The following is a 21,503-nucleotide window of genomic DNA, read 5'->3' on the forward strand; positions in this document are numbered from 1 at the left end:
CTGCCCTCATCCTTCAGTGCAAATACAGCAGGGAAGCCATAACCTCACTGCAGGAAAGATAAAACCATGCAAGGACATTTACAGCTTGGTGATGATGGAATTTAATTTTTCTTTTTCAAGAAGGACTTGGCTAAAATAGAAAGAGCGTACAGGTGTGTTGAACATGTTCAAAGCTATGTGCTCATACTCTGTTTGGACTTTTTCTCCTCATCACAGCTGTCTTGCTGATAGAGATTCAACAGGGAGTCATGACATCATCATTCATGAAGTATACACAGCTTCTTTTTTTCTTTTTTAAATAATAACAAGGACCATCTACTCCACCTTTACCCATATGGGATGAGTAACATTCTGGTTGACTGATGTAAAGAGCCCATTGATCTAAACTGAGCCAGGATATCCCACCTTGACCACTGGAACAACGGAACTAACTTTCGAGGTCAACTATCATAAGGGGAAAAGGAGGTCCAACCCTGCTGAAGAGGGGAGTCACTGTCACTTCACTAGACAGAAACCTGTCTATATTTTTGATGAACACTATGTGCCAAAGGAGAAAATAAATGTTACCATAGAGCAAACAGAACCTATGAATAGAAGAGCCAGAGGAACCTTGCCACACAGCAAGAGTTCAGGGGGTTTTGCTGCCAAGGTGGTTTTATCCCTTCAGCTTGTTCGTAGCTGAACTCTGTAGGCACTGGTACCACCACAAAGACTCAGAAGTATTTTGCAAGTCTTCTGCAAAAATTTTACAAAAGGTAAATAAAATTCGTGTTTACCACTGGCTAAAACAACCTTTGGCTTAGAACCTGAACCACAAAGGCATTAGAAATGTCAAATTAAATAATTTGAAGAATTGACATTTTGGTGCCTTACCATAGCAGATTTCCCCCGTTCTTTTCCCTGCGTGGTAAGGAGGGAATAGAGAATAGAATGTGTCTCTTTTTCTTACCTCACAGATAAGATAACTATATATTTACATTACATTGCTTTACCAAAAGATCAATATAGATAAATTTTCCACCTCATCCTGTGGTATAGCACATCTTTATATATATATATATACACACACATACATGCACACACACATATACATATAAAAAATATTAAATGACTAAGTGATTATATGATCCATGGACACAGGTAAGCCTGCAATGGTTTTGGGTAGGATTTTGGAGTTATACGAAAACACAGTCCATAATAAAAATTGTTATCTAAACTTTCCCAACTCTGCAAAAGGTTCGATCAGATTTTGACCTTTCTTCATATTTACTGTGTATTTAGTTTGTACGGGTGGCTATTTCTTAAGAATTTTAGACTTCTGAAGTATAATTTTCTTGGTTTTGCATTACCTAAAGCTACACAATTTTCACGCAAGAAGCACAGCCGTCCTATTTTATGAGCCATGGGACTTTCAGTTAATATTAGCTAACAGACAGAAGCGTGAATATTCAGATATGCTTTGTTACACATACACATGTCGAACAACATGATAGTCTAGATGAGAGGCACGTATTGCTATTTTGATCGCTCCCTGCAGGCTGCTGCGCAGAAAAGTTGTGATGATTGCTTTTATCAAACGTGGGTGTCTATGCTTGTTTGCATGTGCCTTTGTGGGACTGTGTTTATTATACGTTAATACACACACACAAACACATATATCTACATGAAAAAATAATTTGCTGTCTAGCACAATGATACGTCACATTTCCTGTATATTTGCTTACAATAGAGTTATTGGCATGAGACTGGAGAGAAAAGTGCACTACCTGTGTGCGCAGCTTACATACTGGTTCAAATATTAGCTGCATGCTAGGGCAGTGAAAATAGAATAAGAATCAGGGAAAGGGAAAAGGAAACATCTTTCATCTCCCCTCTCAATTTGTTCACTATAAAGCTGCTGGGCCTTTTATTGTTCCACATGAAAAGCAGTAGTAGAGGAATAATGCTCCTATAAAACATGATTTTCTCATTATTTCTTCACATTTTTTGATACAGCCAAGTAGGCATTCTCACAAAGGGCTAGAAATATCTAATCCCTAATAGCTAATATTTTTAAGTTACCTTTGATACCAGGACACGTTCATTGCATTTCACTAAGCAAAATGATGAAGCACTTCTATGCTCAACTTAGCCTTGGTTCTATTTGTAACCATTTCTGCTTTCTAGAGATCACAAAACTTTCATTGAATATATCCAAACTTGATATGTAGAAACGTATTTTTCCCTGTTTTCCAAAACTGACTTTTTTTTTTTTTTTTCTGGCTGCATTCTCCATTCCCCTTTTCTGAGATGGAGAAAACTGCTTTCATATTGAGAATTACTTTTGAAACTAGAGAACATACATTTAATGCTTATCTTCTCCTCCAACTTAATCTATATTTAAGTGGTGTGGGCACCTAGAAATTAATAATTGAAAATCGAAATTAGTTCAGCAGAATACCTTCAGAGAAACTAATAACTTAATTTTTAATTGAATTATTTAGGTGGAAAGGCAAAAAACATACATTTTACAATGCTAGCTGGAGAAATCCAAAAGGAAATCAAATGGGTAGCAGAAGCTTAGGAGGAATACAGTTTTATCTTTTAGGTAACTAATTCTTATGTGAAGTAAAATATTACATTGGTCATGTTCACCGTGACTCTGATAAAAGTGACTCAGTTCTTGTATCAAAAATAAAACAGCAGAAAGTTTTTGGAAGTACGCTAGTAAATGGGTTTCATATCACTTCATAACAGAATCTAATAATTTAGCACATTTCATCTAACATGAATAAAATACTGGAATGCACAGCCTCGCAAAAATCATACACAATCTAGTTGTTGGTCAAAAGTTGCTATTAAAAGAGCCTTTTTGTATGCATTTTTCTGTAAATATTTTCACTTTTTCATTCAAATCCTCAGCTTCTGATGCAGTAAGTTTCCCAGCTGGAATCTAGAAATGTAATAAAAAATATTTGGAAGATAAAATTAAAAAGCTCACATACCCTCCTTAATTTCTCATTGCCTTCTGGAAGACATGACTTCAGCATTTGCTAGAATTATGGTCAAATCCCTTAAAGACTCAACTAGGTGAGCAATGCTCAACTGTTCAGGTTCCTTTTCTTCATAGAAACATCCTCAGCAAGACTAAGGATCTCCAAATATGCTGTGAAATACAGAAGTTCTGAAAGGAGCCCCTCATATATTTTAAATAAGAAATCATACCTGAGGTTAATGTCACATTAAAATGTTCTTGTTTATTTCTGGTTTTCAGAATAAATTCAAGCAGACATTTTCCTCTCAGTTTTACTGCCATTTGCCTCATTACCATCATGATTAAAAGGAAAGATGAAATAAAGCCTTGACATTTCCATATGTGATTTTAAGTTACTCATAAAAAATACAGCAATTCAAAAGAGCAAAAGACTTTGAAAATCAAAACAGCAGATTAAATATATTTATTTAGGACTTACTACATTAGCATTAATTAAGCTTCTACTTGGCTCATGAACCCTGAAAGATCTTTTCTTCTTCATTTGCAAATGGAAGTGTTTTTGCCAGGAGGGGGTGCCAAGTATCCACAGCATTAATTATGCAAAAAGGAAACACGTGGCAAATATTTTACAGAAATGATAGTTACCAGTTTTTATAGTAGTTGTACTTTGACCCTTGATAGAGCAAATAGTAAATGAAGCTTTCAGCAACTAATGGCTGTTAAAGCATCTGTTGAGTAAGGTGTGTGTCTAGCACAGTCCTGCTAATTTCTCATTTACTAAAATTACTCTTGTGCTTATCTGGGTACTTGGCAAATGTTATAACATCAAAGAACTTTCCTGCTGCAGTATGTTTATTATCTCAAACAGTATTTGAAAGCCATAGAAAAATGCTAAAATTTTGAAAAGAAGGCAATACTAAGGAAATGTCATGTTAATACAGCAATTCAACAGTCTGATAGATATTTGCATTTTTGTGGGGCAATAGGGAAGGCAAAAATGAACCTCCAAACAAGACAACCAGGATAATGGCTACTGATCACAAAGCAGAGGGATAGGGAGTTCTTGAACTGATACATTTATTAATAGCAATTACAGCAGATTTTGTTCATTTTGTTTCTGGGTTTCTGTTTGTATGCTTGGTTTTGGGTAGTTTTAATATAAGGCGAGGTCCTTTTTCACTAGATTTTCCCCCGCCCCCATTATTTTTGTAAAAGCTTCAGCTTCAAAATCCCATTATCTGCAGTAACCTGTTCCATTTTTTGGAACAAGAGGGCAATTTCTTATTTTCTAATACTTAAAATATTTTCTGCAAATAGATGAGACCATCCAGAATCCACAATTCAGCTACAGTCATCAAATTGTTCTTTGTGTACACAGGATAATAGGTAATTCTACACAATGATGACCTAAATTACATTAAAGTGTAGTAAAAGCTCATCTTCAGTCCTACTATTTGATAATGCTATGTTTTTTGAAGAGCATCAAATTTTGACAAAAACAGCCATCAAGCTTCTACAAAATCATCTTTTTAGTATTCTGGATAGCTTTATATTTTCTTGATTTCTTCTTTGTTAAATTATGTATTTATTTATGCATAGACATTCACACATAAGTCAATTGATCATTATTTATGCTGATCCATCCAAACATATAACTCAAGCTACCTTCAAAACCACTTAATATATCAAAAGAAAAATGAGGTGAATGCAAGAAATAACATAAAATACCTATTACAAATGCAAAGGCAAAGTGACCAGCATGGATATATGTTCATAGAACAAAGTGAAAATAAAGTACTTAATACAAAATAAACAACATGTTACCACCCAGGAAGAAGAAACTTTGTGTAAAACTTATAAGAAAAAGCTATGTCAAACTGAACAACATGTAACCACACTTTACTGGAAGCTACCTGAAGTAATCCATCCAAGAACTAATCAGAAGAACTAACCATACCACAAGAAGCACTGCAGGTAACACTGCACCTTTCACAGCAAACTCTGCTTACACTGGGGACCAGAGGTCAGCTTTTATATTCAGGCTTCTGCTACGATACATCTCCATAGACAGATCCAGACAGAAAGGGATATCTCCTGTCTCAGATACAAGCCAGGTCCAGCACAGAAACATGAAAACCTTTGCTATAAACTACTGGAAAACACAAGGTAAAGTAGAGAGAACACTGGACAAAAACTGGGTTTTTCAGCAACAGAGGCCCTTTAAACCCCTCCAAAGATTCTTTCTCCTGAGTAAAAGCATGACATTTAACTTTACTAGGGACATTAACAAAGTTGAGTAATGTTATCTTCACTGAAGTATGAATTATGCCAATGTTTTCAAATGTGGATTAAGTATCCCATACCATTCCTACCAGGTATGGGATAATTCTTTCTCAGACATACTGAATGAGGTCTCTAATCAAGTAAACTGGAAGCAGAAAAATGTTGATGAAACCAATTAGGCATCTAGTTGTGGTGGGTTTTTTATACTGGAATACTTATGGAAATAAGCTGGAAATACTTAATGCTGTGGTAATGGATTCTACAGAGGTGAGGCAAAGAGATAATCAACTGATCTCTTCCAAAATTTTAATCAAATATGAGAAATATTTAGCAAATACATAAACAGCTCCCTAACATATGAAGACACACAGAATGGTGCGTTATATCTGGCACAGTTTTAACACAGTTAAAAGATAGCAATTTAAAGAGTGTGACCTTGAAAACAGTTCTCATAAATAACAGTGATGTGACCTTAAAACACATTAATTCATTAGATAAAAGTTTCTTCTCCACAATAGCAAACATTTTCAATTTCACTACCAAAATGTCACGACTCAAACAGCAGACGTTTCTCTGAGCTTTTCTCTTAATCTTCACAAAACCCTCTACTCTAGGTAAATAACAAGAAACAGAAATAACTTGCAACCACCATGGTAGCTTCAAAGCAATGGTACTATGGTCCAGTCATCTGATATCTGACATAAACCTAACTCTGCTGTTCCTCACTAGCCACATGTGGCCTACCACCCCATTAGCGAGCCCTAGAAATTATTCATAGCAGTCGACAACTTAGACTGATGTGTGATTTTCACAAGGATGTAAAGCATTACTGTATACTTGATTTCACTGCAGACACATTCCCTCCTCGAAGTTCCAGGCTGCATACAAATTGTCCTGCTCAAGTGTTTAATTTCTATTATTTTTCTTTTCATCTTCTTATATCATCTATTTGAAACTCTTGACAATTCTCCCTCATCTGAGGAACTCGAATTAAGATTCCTGTGTAGGCTACACCGCTACTTAGGTCTTCTGCAGAACTAAGGATTGGGGAGTATCTTATACACTCCAGTCTATCTACTGAAAATAGTTGGTCCAAGTTAATGGATTTAACCCAGGACATTCCAAACAGTTATAGCATAAAGTTAGGCTCTTTAGCTCAGTCAGATGTACCTGTGCCTTGTGTTTCACATCTTGTGCTAATTTTGCTGACCAGTCATGGCCACGGTATTGCTGTCCTGTTCTGCACTGCACCTGGAAGGGCGCTAGTCCTCTTCCCTTTAGCGAGCTACACAGTCCTGGTTTATGTGATAGCTACAGGGTACGTGTCATGGGTCGTTCTAGACGAAATTTATCTAGATAAAGTTAACTTGTTCCCTGCTTGTTCTTCAGTTGTAATGAATAACTCTTGGAGATTACTCAGGTTACCATAACTTGATTATTTTGTTTAGAGTATATCTTCCACTGATTGTTTGGTTTATTATGAATTATTACTATGTCCTTATTATATGGAAGACATATAAGTATTGTTTAGGAGGGGACTTTGGTAAACCAATCCTAGTGTGTTTGGTAACACAGATCTGTGAGACTGCACCTTTGTTTGAACCCAGACAGGTGCTACCCGGAGCTCCCGCTGACAGATTCATACACCTTAGACCTCTCCCTATATGACTTGCTGTCTACCCAGCCTCACTGCTGGCTGCTTCCTGCACTACCTTTATTCAAAACTCACCGATGAAGTGTTTGTTCAATGACAAATTCTATAACTGAGAATCACGGCAATTCGTCCTCAGTCGCACGTCGTTCCTCTGCCTAACCTGTTCTGCTGGAATGATCTCTACTGGCCTGTTTCTGCTAGAGGCAGCTGTTCCTTTGGGCAGCAACAGCCATTATTCACAACAGCCTTTATTCATTTGTGCTGCTTCTACATTTCTGGCTTGCTGTTGAAGTGGGACAGTAATGTGGCAAGGCACTTCTGCCACTTTAAACCCTCCTTTTACCACATAAACAGCTTCAGGAGGACATCCTCCTTGGCAGTTCTTATGGAAGTGGCTTCAGCACGCTGTCATTGCAGGGGTACATCTGTATGACAACACTCAGTATCATTCAGAGTGCACAGAAGATTTTCTGTTTTAATCAAAGTTATTATTTCCTAATTCTGCAGAACATATGGCACCATAAAGCCCTGCAGTAGAGCAGACATTTTTTAAAGCATGACATTAACTTTACTAGGGACATTAACAAAGTTGAGTAATGTTATCTTCACTGAAGTATGAATTATGCCCATGTTTTCAAATCTGGATGATTAAGGTTATATCTAAAATGACCACCTATTTTTTTGGAGTTCTGAGACTTAATAGCAGTCCACCTGTGCCCATATCTGTAAGTACTCGTACATATTTCCAGAATGGCAATCTAAGCAAAAAAGATAGCATTATTCTGATTTACTGTTTTCCTGAAGATTATAATTGCTAAGTCTGCCCCTGTTCTTAAGATACATCTCAGAAAAACAAAAAAAAATCATTTCTCAGTAATCACCACATGTGATTTTAGTTGTATTTGAGATTACTAATCAGAGGTATAGCACAGACAAATCATAAGAACTGAAATTTAATTTAAAATACTTTTAAATTCTGTTCAGTTTTGCAAATGCATCACCCTTCTGCTACAACCTACATAGGTTGCCATGTTCCGTAATACTGCCTGGTAAATAACCTACATATTTGTCAACATAAATCCTGTCACCATACTCTCATTATAAATAAATTAATGTGGTTAATTATTAAAACATACTAAGCATGTTCCAATTTCTTTTTCCTTCCTGCTTCCACCTGCTTAATGCAATACATTCTAACCAGAAACATTTTTTACAGTCCCACCATCTTGATGAATGCTATACGCCACAGGGCATATTCTCCAGACATTCAACTTAGAGCTTCTCTGCATGAACAAGTCAGACATTCATAGAGGTTTAGGGATCATACCTTGTGGGCATTAGTGAGCTTATTAGAACATTGTAACAAGGATTATTTGAATTTCTTGTTCAGAGTTGGAGCTTTTATAAGTCTCTCTTCTTCAACTAGCAACACAAGTCAGTTTAAAAGCACTGCTGTTCTAAAACAATTTTTTTTCTTCTCATATTGAGGTCAGTTATGATGATAATGGATGATTTATGTTCATAAAAAAATGGTAAAACTTTTGGTAGAAAACAATATATGAAACACAGCATTTCTGGTTTCATTATTATGAATTCAGCATAGCACAACTGACCTTGGCAGCAATTTTCATACTGAAATGAAAACACTATTTTTCATTGAATCCATCACATTCATTTTTGGGTGTTAAGCTTTTACCCACAGTTTTCATTGATCTTGTACTTGAAAACTTCTCTACACCTTCAGATTTCCTTCCCTCATAGTAGTAGCCACAAAAATGGTTATTCTGAAAATTACCTGAGTGCATATTTGCATGAAGATGTGATTCTTTCAATAACTGTACAATTAAAGATGTGCTTCTTCCAATGACTGTACAAATTGCTTATTTGGATTAGACTAGAAAGGCATGATTACATGTCTTTAATAAAAATGAATAAATAAATAGATCCTCTAAAAGCTATAGCAGGACCATACTAGCATCATGCAGAAATATATAACAAAAATTATCCTCAGGCTTTTAATTTATTTTTTTTTTTAAACTTCAGTCTGTCTGGAGTATTAATACATTATTAAACTATAGCATTTTTAATGACTGTGCTTACCAGTTGCTGTCCTTGGACGCCCCAGGCTGCATACTGTAAAACTGAATCCTCTACTTCTGGAGGGTTTAACTCCCAAACTTCCCTTGAAAAAACGCAAAAATTTTTACTTGAACACGCTGCCATCACCTTATGTATAGAACCACCAACAATAACATCATATTGAAAAAACAATGTGACCTACCTTGTGTGTATGTTATAAATCACATACGAAGCTGTATAAGAATAATGAAAAACCTGTAACAAAAAAAAAGAAAACATGAGAATTACAAAAACAAATACTGGATTAAACAGACTACCATTATGAGAGTCACAGTCTTTCAATCCCTGTAAACACCAATATCTTTATTACCGAAAGAAAGATTTTACTGAATTAATTATAACCAATAGACTTGAGCCAGAGTTTGAATGCTGTATGAAGGACACAAAGTGAGCTATTAATTTAACCAGCCACTTAACCTGTACAACTGCACAGAAAGGGTCCCAATCAGAAAAATCTGTGCTCCTGTTAACAAAAGTATTTAAAAAAAAAAAAACAAACAAAAACCCCAACCCCAAGAACATACATTAGGAAAATAAATCACTTTTACCTATATTTCTTCATCAAGTTATGGTCAAAACAACTGTACAGGCGTCACAGTTTTTTACTTGAAGTGCAGACAGACACAGGGTTGTATTATATTCTCCTGACCACCTGCTAGGTATAGCCTGAACAACTTTTGGGCTATGGCTCATGGAACAGAATAGAAAACCTGAGCGCTTGCTGGGGCTCTGTTTGGTGTGGCTTTCCTTAGGTATGTTTCAGTCTCATTTTGTTTGACTGACTTTGAAATCTGGGGAAAGTTTATTTTTCATATGTAACATTTTGGGTAAAACAAAGAGCTATTTGTCAGTAAGCCTTCCTAATTCATCAGGAAGTTACCAGCAACTTCTGGTCTCAGAAACCCCAGGATTGTCTGGATAGAACAGAAAAGCAATTGTAATGTACAGTCTTATGTTGCTGTCTTTACTCGTTGAAAATTTTATTGAAGTCAACTGAAATGAATGAAATTGTCATTTAGGTGCAAAATATCAGGGCCTAATGTACCCAAAGGGTTCATGGTGGGGAACAGCATGGCAGAGTGTATAATGTGATGTCCCACCACACCAAACTGATAAATCAAAGCACACTGTTACATGTTTTCTCTAAAGTCGAACATTTTCCTATACATCTATGTGAATAACTGACATTTTACTGTCTTCCAGGCTCAGGGGATTGATTTTAACTGAGCTCATTTCTTTACCACTATGTCTCACATTATGAAAATAGCATAATTCCATAGTATTAATTAGTTTTATTACAAATTTAAATTACCTGATGGTCTTGGAATATAAAATATGTTTGTGACTAATTATTACTCATAAAATAAACTCTTCTTTTTAATGTAAACTACTGACAGAGATAAATGTAAGGTGACATCCACTAGACCTACTGTAGCTTCAGGTCTACAAAATGATAGTATTTCTGCCTGGCACATGAAGGACTTCTGGACAGTGTCAGGCTGGTTCCAGTTAGATGGAAACAGATACAGCTGTACAACTGAAACCTTGACATAGATATATGTGTCGGGAACTCTTTAGTTTGTATTATCTGCACCATGTAACTTTCAGTATTGCCTCTGAAGAGACAAAGGAGGAACACATATGAAAAGAGCCATTGGAATTTGCCACTATCACATCAGAATGGTTTCAGAGGTTGTTATTTTGTCTAGAGGCTATTCAGTAACAGAACTATCTGAAACATTTTTCTGCTGATCCTGTTTCCATTATTAGTTCCCCATACACACCCCAAGAATTTAGCATGTCCTAAATCCTTGCTGGATGATGCTGCAAGAAACTCACAAAGGTCTGTAAGATTAGGAACTTGTACTTTGTGGAACACTTGAATTTCCCTTCTGCAAAATTTCCCTTCTGGACACTTCCATTTTCCAAGTCTATGATGATTAACATTGAAAGTGTCACTTCAGTAAGGAGAATCACACATATATGAAATAGAAAAAAAAATAATAATATTATGATTGTTGTAGGAGGTTGAAAGGCACGAAGAAGAATATTTAAGTAAATTGATTGATTTTCTCTAAATAACTATGAAAAACATATCTACTACCATGTCTCTATATTATACATATATATACATCTAATTATATATATAGTAGAAGGAGACTGCTTGCTTACATGTCACAAGTTCAGTGGTGTTTCTTGGAAAAATAAACTTGGTAATGACATGCCTGAGGGCCTATCAAGATAGAGTTATTCAAGTACTGCTGGTAAGACAATAAGACAAACCATTAGCTTCAAAGTTCCTGCTTTCTTTTATAAATCTTACATTGTTTAGAGGTAAGAGATAGCAGCTCAAAGGGCCATAAATGGTTAAATCATGGTGGCTTCTGCACAGGGCATCCATCGTCAGAGGTTATGCAGAGGGGCCCTTGTCAGCAGCTGTTACAGGGGACAGTCTCATATAGGCACTTACAGTGAAGAGGAATGGGTCTCTTGTGCTTCCAGAAAAAGAGAAAAGTACATCACAGAAAACATGTGGAGGGCTGACAAGTATTTACAATAGAAGTATTTTAAAAGTATATTATTAGACAGACTGTATTTTAATAAGACATGCTAAACTGATAAGTCGTTTTGACAGCTTTAACAGAAAATATGTTATAAGAAGAACACTACTTCATATTTCATGTGTAAACTCTCCTCTTGCCTTATGGTAAAATTTCTATCTACATGTTTACGTAAAGGTATTAATATCTTTGTGTTACAAGTATTAATACCTTTAAAATTCATCCTGTTTGCAATAGCCACATACGGAAACACAATCATTATCAAAATAAAAAAAAAAAAAAAAACAACCAAAAAAAAAACCGAAAAAAAGAGGATGTAGAAAATCTTTCCCTTTCAAGTCTGGCTTATATAGTAAGTTCCTAAGAAGCTCTTGTAGTTTTGTATATAGGCTTAATCTGTTTGGCTTCCTTTTGCCTAGAGCCTTGTCAGTAGCTAGGACCACACATCTCCTCATCCCTAACATACCACATCTGACATCACAAAAAAATGGCTTTTTAGATCAAGCAGACAGCAAACCTCCCCTTCAATATAATTTATTTATTTTTTTCTTTTGCCATGGAATGCGATAGGTAACAACTGTTGCATATCATCTATTTCTTCTCAATTCATTCTTTCATCGATTTATAAACTGAAGACAGACGTCCCTGTGATGTTGTTCAACATTGGAAAAGTTAGCTGCATTTGTGTATGAAGAAAATAAAATTACAGAACTATATTACAAAGGACCTAAAAGAAAAAGGTGAAAAAAGTATTTAAAGACAAATTGCTCCAGTCAAAACTTATTGAAATAACAATTTATTATTCAGTCAACAGCCAACAATAAAAAACCCACACTTATCAATCACGATCTGAACTTTTAGATGACATACTGCTTTGAGTCTTGCATGTCCTTTCTTTTCTACCTTTCAAGGAATGTCTTTGTCTTTCTAAGGTTTCTAAAAATAAGTACTGTCATGGAACTCAAAGCATAGCCCACAAGATGCAGGAAAACAATGTGCCCTATACACTTAGCCAAATACACTCAGCTAATTCTGTACTATACTCCAGGAAATAATCAGTTTGCTGTCCTTGGGCAATTTGTGAAACACCCCTCAGCAGAACACTGTTTGTGCTAAAGAGCTACCAAGAAAACCTCACCAGCAGTATTTCTAAAGGATATTGAGGGCTCTCAGCTCCAGGGGAACAGAGGAAAGCTGAGGACATTAGAACCTTGCAGTGTTATAAGCACAAAATGCTTGGGCATGCCAAAGATCTTGACACATCCTTTATATTATTTCCTACATTACAAACCAATTATAATAATATTCCTATATTATAAACCAATTATATTCTTTCACTTTCACTTTCCCCTTTCAGGTTCAAAAAAAGACTTCTCACAGGGCATAACAGCACTCAGTCTGAGCAAGAATGATAAAAAGTGACAGTATATGAAATACACTGAAAATTGCAGCATCTGTAGTAATACTTTCAGTTATTCCAAAATATACCAGCCAAATGGGTATATCTCTCTCACACAATATTCCTATGGTAGATATCTATTTATTCGTACTTTACCTAGCAAATAAGAAAAAAAAAAAATAAAAGCTATGCCATTCCTATTAATTAAAACAAGATAATGAGCAGAGTATCATTAAATAACTGAAACTGCAGAATATGCCATCATGCCCATCCCACTTATCTCAAAACACACACATTGACTTGGAAAGAGAGGCAGTTTCTCAAATCAGGTTCAAGATCATACAGACCTTTATGATCCATCAGTGAGGTATCGGAACTTTTATGGGTTAATTTACACTTCTGATCTCATGGAAAACAAAATCTAGTATTTTAAGAGATTACTATTCTGAATGTGGGAAGTTTTAACTGCTGCAGTATATGGATGCCCCCCCCAAATAGTATTATTCATAAAAAGAGAAAGATCAAGAAACTGCTTTTATTGCTTCACTGGCGTAAGTCAGTTATTAGGCAGCTCAGAGCTAAGAGAACCTGACCTGGAAAAGGTTTTGTGTGCCTGAAAGCTTTTTTCCCAGCTACATCAGTTGCTCTAATAAAAGATACTACCTTTTCCCACAAATCTTGGCTCAATTATCTCTTCAGGCCATCACATCTATAAACAACGTTACTGAGAAACAAACATTCCTGAATGCAGGTGAAAAAAAGGACTACCTGAAAGTAAAAATGAACCTTCGTAATTAATAACCTGTTTTACAGTATATATCACAAAATGCATGTGGAACTGAGAAATCAAGGGAAAGGAAACAGGAATACATCTTGACAAGGACATTCGCTTCTTCATTCATCCATGGCTGTTCTCACTTTTTAAGATCTTTCATAATACATTAGTGAAATGGTTTGGAAAGTTTTCAAACTGGCTCAGTGAGTGCCAGACAGAGCAACTACTGGCTGGCGTACACAGTTTGAAGAACCGCAACATGAGTAGGATTTTGCCTTCATCCTCTTTTCTACAATGGAATTAAGGATTTGAAGAATTACTGAAAAATCTACTTATGCTCAAAACTGAACCAAAAGACTTTGCCATGGTAAAGCGATTACAAGGCCAGGATAAATGTTAACCAATATTTTATTCACCATTCATGCAAGGAAGTGCTCCCACACAATGGCACACAGAACCTCAATTCACAGTTCCAAGATCAAACCTTCAATAACCCTTCACTAAAAACTCAAAAACTCAATTTAGGAAAAGAAATGCAAACATGTATTGCTTCCTCTTCTGCCTTTGGGATAAAAGTATAGTGGGAGAAAAATGGAGCCTGCAGAACATGCCATGAACTACAATAATAAGGCAGCACCAGACTCAGAGCGGAGAGAATGTGAGGGGAGGATAACGAAATACAGATGCACAGGATCGTTACCAAGGCCTTTTGAAGGCATTACTGAAATTAATGCACTACACTTACGACACAGTCACATCAGAAGCAAGTGACATAGCAGACAATGTGAGACCATGTTGACGACTTTGGGTGAGTCGATCCCACAGACCCACGCAACCCATCTAACTCCACACAACTTAACCCCATTTAACCGGGAGTGCAATGAAGTGCAACGCTCAGCTAGTTGTGCATGGGCTCACGATGCAGGGCTTTGGCACAGCTTCTCAAGCACAACACTATTGATCCAGCCACAGCATTTTCAGAGGGCAATTAGTACCCGCACACAGTGCGACAACATACAAATTAAAACTAAAAGGAGGCCGGATGGCTCAATAACATACTCCGTTGTATCAAAGAGATCTGACTTTTGTTACTCAATTTTCAGCTAGCATGAAATGAGCCAAACAAAATATTGTATCATGTACTTTCAGTAAGTCGTTACTGTATATTCAAATTCACTCTCTATAAAAAATCGCAGCCTATACAAATGATACAAAATTATACAACATATTGTTTTGTATAGTCTATATATATTAGCTATATACATTATGGAAATTATTATCAAAATATATTGTTTGTATAGTCTATATATTAGCTATATAAATTATGTAAATTATTATCAAAATATATTGTTTTGCATAGTATATATATTAGCTATATAAATTATGTAAATTATTATCTAAATTCTTTGTCCTCTAGCCAGTGATATTTTACTCTCAGTTTTGCTCGGTGTACACTAGTGTAATTCAGAGTCCCAGCAATGAAAATGAGAAAAAGACTTTGAGCAGGTCATTAATGTCATATACAAACTTTATTCCGCTACATATTTGGAGAACACCAAAGTATTTGTGGCCAGATTTCATCCTTTGTGGTAGTCTGCTGAAAGCAAATGAGTTACACTGGGAGGGTGTTAGTCTTTGCCTTATGCCATCAGGATTTCAAGCAGCAACTTCTTGCTCTCAAAAACACCCAGATCAAGATTCAAATAACAAACTTGTATTCCTCATTTTCTTTTTATGAGCATTAACACATGTGACTTTGCTAGGACTGCAGTGCAAAGAGAATGGAATCAGTATCTAAAGTGCTGAGCCACAACTTTCACAAAACAATAAAAATGATATATTCTTTCCTTCCCTTTGTATTATGTGTGTGGTACTCTTGTTAGTAAAAGTTGTGATGGAGTTAAGATGAAATTAGTAGCAGCATGATTACTGCCAAAGGCAAAGTACAGCTGCTGGATGAATCCTCCATCTATTTTGCAATTTAAGTGCTAAATAAATTAATAAAGTAATCAATAACATTATTAGGTGAAATCCACCTTTCTATAAAACTTCTTTATCATTCACTTCATATGTTCCCCATTTGCCTGTTCAGTCAGACTCCATGTGTTCTCCAGCATAGGAACTGCTTCTAAAGGGGATTAAAGAACTAAATACAGCATGGTTGTGCTTGGGTTTCATGTAACGCGCTGCCTGAGTGTGTAAAAAGCGATTAGAGAGCTCTGCAGCATTAACTGCCAAGCCACAGGCACACGAAAGCACCATGTAACACTCATACTACAAATGAAGAGTTTGAAACACCCTATATCAATAAGGGACTGACACTGCATATTTATGAAAATAACATCAGTTAAAGATTGGAATTATGCTGGTTTCATGCCATGGCAACAAAAAGAGTGACACTGCGTAGTGATACCAAAGCTCAGCTCACTTAGGGGTATACACCAGAAATGGTTCACGCCGTCTTTCAGTAAAGCAGCACCTTTTGTTCTTGGGAGGCGCAGGGTTTGGCTCTCTTTTTCCTGGTCCTAGATTCAGCAGGAATTTAATCACATGAGTTAATGACTGGGTGATATAATTTAACTCCTTCATGAACTGTGGATTTGCACCAGCTTACCATAATGTAAAATTGAAGTTAATTTCATATTAATTTATAGTTCATGCAGCTAGAAAGGACTGCTACGATCACTGTGCCTGACCTCCTACATCTGAAACAAAATTTATGGGACCTCTCATTTTAAATAGTATGATACCCAAACAAAGATTCCCAACCTCTTCTTCAATGGGATTCAGAGTAATCCTGAAAACAACCAGCCAAAGAGTCTATAATAATGAGATGATTATTTTCCACACATCTTTGAATCCTGTTGTTTCTGCCTAGTTCTGCAAGCAAAAAACTAGAGGTAAATTTTACCATTATTCATGTCTAAATCTCTCTATATTTTTTGTATATATATATAGGTAGGATACCTTATTTCTGAAAGCTCTATATCTAATTGCAAATAGTTAATCTAAGATAGCTTGATGCGCTTGAGTTAAATTACAAGGTTATAACTTTGCAAAGCATTGTATTTATTTGTTTCAGTCAACATCAATTACTTGTCGTGATTGATAAGAAACACTGTGTATCATTGGTAATAATTTATGGTTAGTGTTAATACTTTGGGCTATGAAATATTGCCAGCCATAACAACTATATGCTGCCAAACAAAAATAAATAAAGGCAAGACATTTCTCGACATGCAATTTATCTGTAAGAGAAAAGTCTGTCAAGGAAGCCTAAACAAAAAAGCACCTCTAGAAAATCTGCTAAAGCTTCAATTGTTCCACATATAATTCTTTAGCAAGATTAATTATCTCAAGAAAAAGACGTCCACCATAGAATGTTAATTAATTCACAATCAATTAAACTTAGTTCGTCTAACCAACAGTAATGTGATACAAACCACAGTTCTGAATAACTGCAGAAACTTCTTTTTCTTCTCCTACATCAAGAGCTGAGATAGACCACCCTATATTTGGATACGCAACTCAATCATTTTTGAATATATAATAACTTCAGATGAGTGAATTATTCAAAAAAGAATGTTCTGCATTGCTACTTCTGAAAGCCTCATATATCACTGTCATTTGAAATTCTATTAGTTACACTATCACGTAAAATACGTTTCTGAGTCTTGTATGAGATGACTTATGACAAAAATTTATATGAATTTTTTCTGGCTTATTCACCTTCAGCATTAAAAACCAGGTATGATTTCACTGAGATGATTGTTACATGACAGCAAAACTAGTAAGTCTCAAGCCTCAAGCGTAACATGTGCATTTTTTATATTGATACACGTGTACCTGCACATCATTTTCAAGTGTATGCTCACACTCATATTAAGTATGATTAAAATTTTGACTTCACGGATATTTTGGGATTTATAGAAACTTGTCCTTTCCTGAACTGATTTGCAAGCAGCTTCACAACATGCGTGCATATTTTGATCTGGACTAGTGTAAGGAGAAACAGAAGATACCAATGCTGACAACACAACCAGAACTTTATCTCCATAGAAATATGAGGCTGATGAAGGTGCTTGCTTCGGTCACTGCAGCTAAGGATACTAAATCTTTCTTAGAAAAATATGTAGTTAAGTACTTCAATACTGCCTGATACTTTAAACAGCCTTATCTCTTTACATGTAGAATCCTCCCAGTACAACCTGAATCCCGTATGAGAGGCATCCTTTATGGGAAACTTGGACTGAGTATCTCCACATATATTGAAAACTGTTAATTGAAACCAAAGTGTGTTTTAAATCACTGTTTCTTGAAGGCAGAGCTGCAAGAAATCTCCTTAGAGTGTTTTGTGATGGTTTAATTTAGTTTGCTCTTTGGGATACTGTAGAAGAAAGAATCAAGCCGAGACTTGGTTTTCTTCTCAGTTTTTCCAAGGTAATATGTTCCTCACATATTGTATTTATTCGAACAGATTGCTAGAGAGAAAATTGCCAAATGGAGAAAAAATACAACCTTGTTCTGAAGAGATGCACTTTTGCATGTAGTAATATTTACAAAATGTGTATAAGATGATTCAAGTGAAACATTATATGCAAAGAAATGGGTACAAAAGTTGAGAAAATGCTTTCTAAAATCACATTCCATATAAAATAAAATGTCCAGGTTCCGAGCACAAAACCAAACTGAAGGTGCCCTGAAATGATGAGGATACAACAGAAAATCATGGTATGCAATGGGACAATTTTGAAGTAAAGACTACAGTCTCAGTATCTTTCTTTCTTCTCCAGAGACTCTGACTCACTCAGGCAGCAGTAAGAAAGCAGATACTGGAAGCTCCTCTCCTGTTTGGTTACAAATGACATGAGATGAAAAGACCCTGTGGAGCTGCAGAAAGGACAAACACTGAGATAAATGGCGTCTGGGTCTGAGGAAATGCAAAGGGAAAATGAAAAACTGGGCTGGGAGAAGTAGATGGGTAAACCAGAAAGCATGCAGGATGGAGGAAGGAAAACAAAAAGATAAAACTAAAAATATCAGGATAGCAAAAAGGAGAAACAATTAAAAAAAGAAAAACAAAACACAAACATTCAGAACAAAACAGAACTGAGCCCCTTAAAGGGCTGAAAATGAAGAGAAAAGAGAACAGGCAGCAGGGATGGAAAGCAGTAAGCAGATCTGCAGTGTGTGGGCATGGTGGATAGAAAACACAGGCTCTTTGGACTGATGAAGGAAATTATGCAGAGCAGACTGGCATTTAGACCCTTTGTCTTTTGGAGGATACAAGACGTGAGTGAAAACAGTTTTCTCAGGAATCTGACAGTTCAGTACTTGAATATACGAACTTCCCGCCTTTCACACTCTTGCCTACCATCATCACCAATTGCTTAGTGTGGATATGCCACGTAGACCCACTGCATTCCTGCTTTTCCTTCTCATGTGTGAAGTCATCTTCTTTTCTCTGGGAGTCTCCCACAGTGATACCCACACCTTTAATGGTATCTCTACATGCTAGATTGTCCAGGGAATTTTTGTATACTGTTGGTGGGTTGTTCAGGTTTTTTTTCAATAGTATTAAATTCCTTATTTGGTCTTTCATAGTTTTTATGAGAAAATGACTGTTTGTGTTCCTTGACTTTGATTATTTATCTCCCTGTAGGTTGAGCTATAAACACGTTTCACATTTCATGTTTTGAAACCCATGTGGTCAAATGCTCTTGTAATGCAATCAAACCTTTACAACTCAAGCAGCCAGTATGACCAGGATCCATCCCTCCAAACTATTCTCTAGAAACCCTGTTTAAACTCTTCAAATTATTTAAACACTGCAATTTAGATTTCTCCCCTTCTTACATAAGTTCTGCTACGGAGTGTGAACTCCAGTACTTCAATAAACTACGCCTATGTTAAGACAGCATGAAAAGAAAATCTTGTCCACAGCAGTAAGTCCCACAAGTATCACTACAGCTAAATTTCATCTTTAGTTTTAAAATTCCTTTTTGGTCATGCCCTATTCATCTCTCTTATCTCTGCGATTTCTTTGGTGCTGCTGGTCCTGCTAGCTGGCTTATATTGTTCCCCTTCTGTTCCACTACCTCGTTACAAAACTGAGCAGAATATCACCTCTATTAGCAGCTTCCAACAATTGAGCTCAGTGCTAGTTATCCACTCCAGCACTTCCCCTTAGCAAGCCATGATGCTGCTTGTAGTCAACTAGGCCTACCTTCACTAATTTTCTCTTATTGTACCATATTTCTGTATTAGTCTCTGTTGTTACCATTTTATGATATTACAGTACCTTTGATGGAGGGTAACATTAAGTAGGCTCTCATAGCAAATAAAAGACCTCTTCATGATGAAGCGATTAAAAGGTCATGATAAGAGAGCTATTCATTTAGTACAAGGGACTACATCACAGTGATCTCAAAGAACCTGTAACAAAGTGATGAATACCTCACACCAAACTCAGCTCTCCAGGATACATCTAATCTGGTGCTATATTTGCAGACAATAAATAGAATTAAAAAGGTTACATTTGTGCAGGTGGTTGACTGCCTTCACTGAAACATTAATTTATTGCCTGAGACCCCAGGCTAACAACCTTTCATGCTCATATGCCCAAAAAGACTTGTCCTTACTTAAAAAGAACACAAAAATTGGATAATAAAGGTGCACATCTTAATATTTCTCTAAAAAGTGGACCCAACCATTTGATCTGTTAGGTCTGTCACACTATCAGTGTTCCTCAGAGCATGAGACTGAAGCCTGGTTTAAAGCATGATGTGCAACAAAGACAGCTTTGCAAAGATGCACTTAAAACATTTCTCTGGGACAGTTACATAAAGGTCTAGTCTTTGCCATCTACTTCAAGGTATTTCAACTCTGTCTATGCATGTATTTTAAAAGACCTTTCATTCTATCTGTACCAAAGTAACTGCTACTCTGATTTTGCAGGGATTCACTTATTCAACACTCCTCCTTTCAACACTGTTGAGAGATGCAAATGCCAGCAGATTTATCTGCTTTCCTGACTGACCTGTTGGCCTAGTCAGAGAAGAGACAGTCAGCCAATTTTTCTTTGATCAAGGAGCCAGGAATGCAGCCAATGCCTCTTCTGAGAAAGATGGGATGGGTTCCTCATGCATAATGTAGACAGGAGATACCCCTGCCACACAATGAGCTACAAGAAGAGAATTGTGAGACAGGAGGGTTAAAAAGTTTGAAACACATACAAACCTTTCTTGTCTTTGGGCATTTGCTCTGGGACAGTTTTCAGTTACAGGATTATGTATTACTTCTTAAAAGCCAAAGCAGCGCCAACCACCCCCATTTACATCCACTTGCGCAAAGGATTCAATTATGTTGTTGCAATGGTGTTTCTAGTGAAAGGATGCTCTGCCTTAGCATTTTTTAAGCAATGACCTGGGTCAGGCTGGCTGTTTTCCTTTAGGATAAGTAATTCATATTACTAGAAAGACACAGGCTTTCCATGAAGGTTACTTGTCCTTGCTCAGCAAGGAAGTAGCAAATTCCAGATTCCAATGATAAAGGAGCCAGCTTGATACTTTACTGTCTTGTTTCTCCAGGTGTTTTGTTCTTTGGGGAAGAGACTGGTAAAGTAGTGGTGGTTTCGTTTGTTTGTTGTTTGGTTGGGGTTTAAATCTGTTTTATCCTTTTCCTTTGCAGAACGTTCTTACCACATCTTTTGTTCTATT

At 36.3% G+C, this 21,503-nt stretch overlaps 1 protein-coding gene across 3 annotated transcripts in view; it reads right to left on the reverse strand.

Moving 5' to 3' along the window:
- The window catches only part of DPP10 (dipeptidyl peptidase like 10), a 548,347-nt gene that overhangs the window by 68,590 nt on the left and 458,254 nt on the right, over positions 1 to 21,503 (reverse strand). For all 3 annotated transcript variants that reach the window (XM_055812868.1, XM_055812867.1, XM_055812869.1), the window contains exons 6-7: positions 9,193 to 9,245; positions 9,012 to 9,093 (exon numbers count right to left, since the gene is read on the reverse strand). In XM_055812868.1, the coding sequence (XP_055668843.1) occupies positions 9,012 to 9,093; positions 9,193 to 9,245 (135 nt within the window). The remainder of the gene's footprint in view (positions 1 to 9,011; positions 9,094 to 9,192; positions 9,246 to 21,503) is intronic.

The sequence above is a fragment of the Falco peregrinus genome, chromosome 8 (assembly GCF_023634155.1).
Source record: "Falco peregrinus isolate bFalPer1 chromosome 8, bFalPer1.pri, whole genome shotgun sequence".
Lineage (NCBI taxonomy): Eukaryota > Metazoa > Chordata > Aves > Falconiformes > Falconidae > Falco > Falco peregrinus.